Consider the following 8,376-nt stretch of genomic DNA (forward strand, 5'->3'; position numbering starts at 1 on the left):
GGCTTCAGTTGCAGCAGCAGCAGCAGCAGCAGTGACAGAAGCGATTTTGTCGACCCTCCGGCCCTCCTCTCCCTCTCCCGCAGTCCCACAGCCTCTCTCGGTCTCTCTTTCCCTGGGTCCCCCTCCTCTCCCAGTCTCCATCTCCCAGTTCCGAGCTGGGCCATGCCCTCGGGCTGCCCTGGCCCCTGGCGGGGCTTTCCCATCCCTTTCCCCATCCCCATCCATCCCGGCACGGTCTCACCTCCACCCGGCTCTGGCTGTACTGGCGGTGGTGCTGCTGGATGGACATCAGTGCGTGGAGCGGCATCGCCTCCCTTTGGCTCCGCCTGTCCCGACACCGGCCCCGGACCCGGCCCCGGCCCCAACATGGGCCCCGACCCCAACCCCGGCCCCTGGCCCTGGCCCCAAGGTGTGCCCTGGCCACGGTCCTGGTCTTGGTCCTGGCTCCTGCCAGGCCCGTGGAGCACACACACACGGCACGGCTGCTCCTGCTGCCTGTGTTGCGGTTTCCCAGGCCCGAGCTCCACCGCTCGGCAGCGCGGTCGCTGGCCCTGAGCCTCTGCTGTCCCGTTCCAAAGAGCGAACACCTGGGGCTGCCCGGCCCGGGGCGGCTGAGGGGTGCTCAGGGCTCATGTCTGGCCCCGGGCCGAGCGCTGACAGCCGCGTCTCGCTGGCAGGGGAGGCGCAGCACGGCACGAAGGAGCGGTACCAGCTCGGTTTGCTGCTGGGGTGTGGCGGCTTTGGCAGCGCCTGGGCGGTGACTCGGCTCTCGGACGGTGCCCCGGTGAGTGGCGGGATCAGTGGCAGGCAGAGGAGGAGGAGGCAGGAGGAGGAGGAGCTCAGCCTGCTGCTGCCCTTGGCTTGCAGGTGGCCATCAAAAGGGTGCCATGAAACCACGTCCAGCACTGGGGCAAGCTGGTGAGTGAGCGGGGGCCAGAAGGAGAAGCTGGGGCGTGCCAGGATGGGATGAGTCGAGACCTGGAAGGGTGGAAGCCACCAGGAGCCTGGAGGGAGAGTGGGTGTGGGGCCAGCAGAGCATCCCGTGCTGGGGGAGAGCTTCCCAAGTCCTGGCACAGCATCAGCCCCGCTGATGGCATCGTGGTCCTCCTGCAGCCCGACGGCACCAGTGCACCACTGGAGATCATGCTGCTGGACAAGGTGTCCACTGGCTTCCCTGGAGTTCTCCAGCTGCTGAAGTGTCTTGAGCTCCCCAACGACATCCTGATGGTGCTGGAATACCCGGAGTGGTGTCAGGACCTCCGTCATTTCATTTGGTCACAGGGGTTCCTGTCAGAGGAGGTGGCACAGGAGCTGTTCTGCCAGGTGCTGGAGGCCGTGCAGCACTGCACCAGCTGTGGGGTCCTGCACAGGGACATCAAACCGGAGAACATCCTGCTTGACCTGGCCACCGGGCAGGCAAAATTGATTGACTTTGGCTGTGGCACCTACCTGCAGGACACAATATACACTCACTTTACAGGTGAGCCCACACAGGGCTGTGTTCCTGGTCCCGGCATCTCCTGGCCCAACATCTCAGGGCCCAGCCTGGCTGTGGTAGCAGGGACTCTCCTTTTTGCTGCCAGTCATGGCACTGAGTCTTCATCTGAGTTACTTTTGACTGGGGTGGGTGGGGGGCCAGCTTCCAGCCCTGCTGGCAGCTTTTGCCAGCCACTGTGTCCAGGACTGGGGCTGGGGCAGCCAGCCTGACAAAAACACCCGTGGGTGGGGGCAGTGGGTTGTGGGGGGGTCCAAACCTGTGCAGCAGCTGTTTTGGTGGGCAGGTGAGAAAGGGCTTGCACTACTGTGCTCACATTGCTTGCCTTGTCCTCATAATGTCTTTTGGGGCAATGCAGGCAGGGAGGATGAAGACATGGATTTTCCCCACCACGGAGTGGGTTTTTCCTTGTCATGGTCAGGCCTTGCCAGGGCTTCTGCTGCACTCTTCCAGCACCAGTGGCTCCTTTTCCAAGCCCAAGTTTGTAAACAAGTCCCAGGTGCTGGCCAGAGGCAAGGGGTCACACCATGTGCCACTGGTGCAGCCCTAGCATGTCCAAGGATTCTGGGGCCAGGCTCTGGGAGCAGCAGCATCCCCCTGATGAACTCCATCTGTATTCCATAGGAACACCGTCCTACAGCCCCCAGAATGGACCCACTTTGGCTGGTACTATGGCAAGCCAGCTACCCTCTGGTCCCTGGGCATCCTGCTGCACCAGATGGTCTGTGGGGAGCACCCTTTCAGGAGAGGCCAGAACATCAGCTGGAACCATCAGCTCTCGCTGCCACAACAGGTCTCTCAAGGTGAATCCTCATCTCTGGGCACGGGGGGAATACCAGTGCTGGGAGACAGCAGTGGGCTCGTGAACATCCCGCTCTGGCAGCTGCTGAGGAGGTGGCACATGTCCTGCTCTCCTGCTCTCCTCCAAAACAAAGAACTGATGGGAAGGTTTAGGCCCAGCTCTGAGCACATGCAGCACGGCCTGAGCATGAGAACAGTGGGGCAAAGCAGACTGGAGCCTCCTCCAACTGACCAGTGGTTTCTGCTTTCTCTGTCCAGAGTGCCAAGATCTGATCAGATGGTGCTTATCCATGCTCCACATGGAAAGGCCCTCATTAGAAGACCTGTTTTGTGACCCTTGGATGCAGCAAATTCACCTGCCATAGAAGAAGGGAGAGAGCCACAGGCACACTTGGATGCAGGGCTTTGGTGAGTTCCAGTTGCACACAGGCCTTGGCAATCAGAAGCAAAGAAGCCCAGACTTTTTTGTCCTGCCTGTGTCACTGTACAGGGGTCATCAGGTGGGAACACACAGCCCTTGAGCTGCTCTGCCCAGCACTGGTGGCCACCATCTGAGCTGCTTTGGCTTGTCCTGGTTCACTGACAGCTGGACCCTGGGCAGAACACTGAGAGCCTGGTCTCACCCCAGGGAAGGAGAAGGAGCCCCTGGAGAAGCTGTAGCAGGTGGGGCTGCTGCTGCTGGAGACAGTGAGGATGACATCAAGGATGGCAACCTCTTCCTCCACCTGGCCACTGGCAAGCTGAAGATGGACTTGGATTCTGGCACCTTCTTCAAAGCCAGGCTCCACGGCGAATTTACAGATGAGTCCAGACCCAGGGGGATGCTCCCAGATTTGGGCATTGCACAGCCTGGCCAGGAAGCAAAGGTTCCCCCTTTGCTGGGGAGGATTAAACTGATTCTTCTGTCATCTGCCAAGCTGCTTTTTGGCAGGGCCAGGGGGATGGGCTGGGGTGGGTACGAAATGGGAGTCAGCTCCTGGCCCTGCCAACAGCCCCCAGCACCCACCGTGCCCCGGGCTGGGGCAGCCAGCACGACACAAACAAAGCCCCATGGTGGGAGTGAGGTGGGACTCCAGAACTGGGCATGGCTGCTTTCCTTGGCAGGCAAGGAAGGGCTTGGGCTGCTCCACTGCCCTTGCTTGCTTTGGGATCACCATGACTTTTGGGGCCAGTGCAGGGGAAAAGGGAGAAAGCATGGGCTTCTCTCACCCGTGGGTGGGTTTTTCCCTGGCATCTAGGGTTGGGCCTTCCTCAAGCCCCTGACAGAGATGAGATTTTTTACCATTTTTCTTTTCTCCCCTTCTGGACTGTAATCTATTTTCATTAATTTGTTGATTTTTTCTCTAAAGGAAGTGTTCCAGGTGGGCTCCAGTGTGGATCAGGAAGTGCTCGGGACCAGCTGCGGCGTGGATGGGCCGTGCCCTTGGAGAAGGCTGAGGACATCCCTTGGGACCAGCTTTTCTTCCAGCAGCGATGGCATGAGGTGGGTCCCCATCTTCTTGTCACGGTGGGATGAGAGCTTTTGGGAGATGGCAGCGAGCACAGGAGCATCCTGCTGTGGCAGCTGCTGAGGAGGTGGATGTGCCATGGCTGGCTGCAGGCTGGGCACATGTCCTGCCCTCCTGCTCTGCTGCCCAAGGCAGCAGTGATGGGCACTGCTCTGGGCACGGCCAGCATGGCCTGGGCACCGTGGCAGCTGGGACAAGGGGCACAGGAGCCTTCAGCTGACGGGCAATTTCTGGTTTCTCTCCTTGGAGCCGGGCCCTGTGGATGCTGAGGCTGCTCTGGGCTCTGCCAGGGCTCTGCTGCAGCTCAGCACCAGGCTGGAATCAGCCAAAGGAGAAATGGAGTGACCTGCAGCAGAGACTTGCTTGAGAATTTCGGCAACGCAGCTCAAGTTTGCAGAGTGTACACCTCCAAGGGAAAACATGACATCCTCCAAAAAGTAAATTTCTTCAATAACTTCTGAAAAGAAATCAATCTGGGATGACCCCAAATGATATTTTTCAGCCTGCTCAAGCTCTAGCTCAGTCCTTCTCTGAACAGTTCTCTCCCCCACCTGCCTTTTACTTCACAGGTTTGGGGCAGAGAGTGGAACCAGGGCTGAGGTGCATGGGGAGCACCCAGAGCTGTGGCTTGCACTCAGTGTTTGCAAGTGTTGTGTTCTCATCTCATGCAGCCTGTGGGGAAAACAGCCTGTGCTGCCAGGCCAGCACTGCCCCTCTGGGCAGGGACAAGGCTGAAGGGCTTTCCCATTCCAGAGGAGCCAGCACTGAGCCTTGGCAGGGCCTGGCAGGGCTGGACACAGGTCTGGCTCCTGTCCAGGACTCACTGCCCACCCACCCCCAATGTGCTCCCATGGACAGAAGGGTCTGACTGTGCCATGGGCTCTGGGATGTCTCTGTATCCATGGACAGAAGGGTCTGTCTGTGCCAGGGGCTCTGGGATGTCTCTGTACCCATGGACAGAAGGGTCTGTCTGTACCAGGGGCTCTGGGATGTCTCTGTACCCATGGACAGAAGGGTCTGACTGTGCCAGGGGCTCTGGGATGTCTCTGTATCCATGGACAGAAAGGTCTCACTGTACCAGGGGCTCTGGGATGTCTCTGTATCCATGGACAGAAAGGTCTGACTGTGCCAGGCTATCCATATTGTCTTTGTACCTGTGGGACCAACATGGAGAGTGAAAGTGTCAGTCACGTTGCTTGCACACCCCTTCCTTTCTATACCATACACATCCATGCACACCCCCATGTATGGATATATTAAAAGGATATGGATGCACAGACATTTCCCACAGAGCTCTAACTTTGGCTTAACTCACCTTGTAAGGCAGGGGACAGGGGATTTGTTCCCTAGCTTTGTGAGTAGGTGTCCAAGAGCTGAAGGCAGCAGCATTTGGGAGCAGTTTCAGGATTTCTAGGCAGGAAGTGGAGCTGACAACCATCTGAGTAAATTCCTGGATTCATTGGGATGGGCTGCTATTAATTGAGGAATATGGCACAATGGAGACATGAGACTTGGAAAAATCCCAGTCGTCGTGGATTTGTGCCAAGGGGGTAGCTGCAGAAACACTTTGTGTCTGCTTTGGGGACACAAGGTCCAAGGATCTGCAGTGTCAGAAGGTGACTGTGGATGGTGGCAGGTGAATTCCCGTTTCATGACATCCCAGAGTGGCACAGGACAAAGATAAAAGCACCCACAACCTCACTGATGAAGTCTTTCTGATGCTGCACATCCTATAGGAAAAGCTGCTGTCACCCAATCCATTTGGAGATATCACATTAATTTTCAATACTTGAGGTTACAGTTTCAAACTGCAGTGTTTTTACCTTCAAAACACAATCATGCACAATCCATATTTCAATTTTCTCTTTCTTCAACCACAATTAAAAATGATTTAATATTGCAATCAAATCCCAAAATCTTTTAAAAAAGGATGCTGAGCTCAGTAATATGGATCCATGTCATCAGAACTTTCACAAAGCAAATAATTTACTTGTCTTTTTAAAAAAGATCAGATACTAATTAATCCAAAGTTACAGAAGATTTTTCACTACACATTGGGGTTTTTTTCCTCTAAACTTTCACTTTCACTTTTTGTTCTGTTTTTTACTTTTTTTTCTATTTCTTTAAATAGAGAGAACACATCCTAAGAAAGGAATGTACAGCAAAATGAGATGCATTTCTGATAAACAATGAAAATGTAGGCTCCTCCTCTGTTTACTTTTGTCTGGATACTCTGAAAATAATTATAGCAGATAGCAGCATCAGATGCAGAGTGGTTGCTTTGGACTAAACTGGAGTTTAGCACTGGTGACATCCTGATCCAGTCACGAGTTGCAGAATCCTTGTGCAGATCTCAAGCCCTGTGTTTGCAGGCACAGCACCTGCAGCTCTGACACAGCAGTGCATGAGAACAGCTCTGCTATTCCCCCAGAGAATCGGGGCTCTGCCCAAGAACGAGGTGCTGCAGTCCTTTGCTCCTGGTTCCCGTGTGGAGCAGCTCCTTCCCGCTGGCTGAGCTGCTCAGGCAGAGCCCGGCAGCTCCTGGCCCTGCAGGGCTGAGGCTTTTCCCCCTTGCTGGGCACAGACTGATGGAGCAGCACTGCTGAGCACGGGGACACAGCGAGGGACCAGGAGCAGCTGCCTTTGTCCACCTGCAGCTCCAAGGCCCAAGCTCTGAGCAGACAGGGCTGGAAGGGACTCGCAGGCTCCCTGTTTGCTGGGCTGCCCCCCTTGTGCCCGGCCCAGCTCTGTGTGGGGCAGAGGGAGAACGAGGGGCAGCTCCCTCCCAGCTCCCAGCCCCAGCCCAGGGACCCCTCTGGCCCCGGGGCTTGGGGCACTGTCAGCACCCTCTGCTCCAGCCACCGCTTCTGCTGGCACTGACAGCAACACCCAAACTGTGGCTGATCCCGAGGGAGCAGCAGCAGTGCCTGCATCTGATCCCTGACTCTGGGGCACGGCTGGACAAACGACACCCACAGCAGCAGCAGCAGCAGCAGCAGCAGCACATGGACCTGACTTTGAGCACAGCCCCTGGCACTGTTCCCTCCCGTGTGCAGTGGTGTCACAGCAGCCTGGGGCACCTGGGAGCCCTCAGTGCCAGCAGGGACTGGAGATGGCAGCCCTGGGCTCCTGGAGGTTGTGCAGGGAACAGAGGTGGGGACTCCCTCTCCATGTGGAGCTTCCAGATGGAAAAGGCTGCTGTGACCAGGCAGCTGCAAGGGCAGAGAAAGGAGGGGCTGGAGCCCTTGATTTGTGCCAGTTCCACAGTCCTGGGGAGCAGCCACTGAGCACAGGGGGAACAGAGGGCACAGCAAGAGGGACAAAACCAGTCAAGGTCAGAGACAGGAAAGAGCCAGAGCTGGGAGCAGGAACAGCTGCTTCATTGCACCCTTGGACAAAGCTCTTGGCTGAGCTTTCAAAGTGCTGAAAGGCATGAAGGGCAGAGAGGTGACAGCAAACCATGCTCCTGTTTGCACAGCCTCCCCTCTCAGTGTCCCAGAAGGATTTGGATGAACTGTATTCTTCTCTCTGAGTTGTCACATTCAGCATGAGCAGCTTAGCCCCAGGAGCTAAAGCAGCTGAAGCTTTAGGCCACAAGGTCTGACCAAGAGGGAACTTTTGGACCCCCAGGTTAAGGAGAGCCAGAAGTTGGGATGTGTCCCAAGGAGGCTGTGCCAGCTTCTCTGGAAGGCCCTGTGCCCTTCCAGCTACGGCTGTGTCAGCAGCCCTGGGGGCTCCTTCTGCTGCCCTGAGCCCGCAGAGCAGGGCAGTGTTTGCTGGTGGTTAGAGCTGCTCATAAACATCCTGTCAGGCAGCCTTAAACACTTGGGGCGAGGGATTCCTTCCAACCTGGGCCACTTTGGGTGGGCTGAGGGTGTCCCCAGGGCAGGTGGCAGTGTGTGCAAGGGCCTTTGTGACACAGAGCAGCACGGTCACCATGGCATGGAATGGGACACGGTGTCAAAGGACCCTTTGTGACCTGTGCTGACATAGGAGCTGGCAGTGACACAGCCACACCACAGCGCTCGGAGCAGGCGACGGGACAAGACGCGCCGGAGCGGTGCTGTGAGGAGCCCCCACACAGCGCACTCGTTCGTGTCTGACCCGGAGCTTTTCTGAGGCGTTATTCCTGCAGGTGACCTCGTGGCAAGGTCGTGGGACTTGGTGGCCCGCGGCCTTCCCGAGGCTTCTCTTTTGCAGGTGCACTCACGGCCGGACCGCGGGACTTGGTGACTAGAATTGCTTACAAGGAGTCTCCTGTCCTTGTGGCAGGAGCCCTCAAGAGCAGAGTGCAGGACTTGCTGTCCTGCAGCCTTCCTGAAGCAACTCTGTCGTGGGTGTCTTCAAGGCACAGCTGCACGACTTGTTGCCTCACACCTTTCCCAAGGCATCTCTCTAGAAGGTGCCCTTGAGGCCAGACTCTGACATGGCAGGCAGATTTCTCAGCCTGTTCAATGTTTGCAGAGGGAAAAAAGAGAAAGGCCCTGGAGTATCCCCAGCACAACCACCTGAGGAGCTGGAGCAGTTCCAGCCAATGCAGGATGGTGAGAGGCACAGCTGGGCCACAGGGCT

General features: G+C 57.0%; 1 protein-coding gene across 1 annotated transcript; it reads left to right on the plus strand.

Moving 5' to 3' along the window:
* The first annotated feature begins 366 nt into the window (after positions 1–366).
* Positions 367–8,037, plus strand: LOC134057250 (serine/threonine-protein kinase pim-1-like). Its single transcript, XM_062514247.1, is given in 7 exon segments — positions 367–425; positions 652–784; positions 868–918; positions 1,114–1,480; positions 1,659–1,722; positions 2,120–2,298; positions 7,940–8,037. Coding segments are annotated over 7 exon segments (951 nt in total).
* Positions 8,038–8,376: the final 339 nt, after the last annotated feature.

Source organism: Cinclus cinclus, unplaced genomic scaffold, assembly GCF_963662255.1.
Source record: "Cinclus cinclus unplaced genomic scaffold, bCinCin1.1 SCAFFOLD_32, whole genome shotgun sequence".
In the NCBI taxonomy this organism is placed as follows: Eukaryota; Metazoa; Chordata; class Aves; order Passeriformes; family Cinclidae; genus Cinclus; species Cinclus cinclus.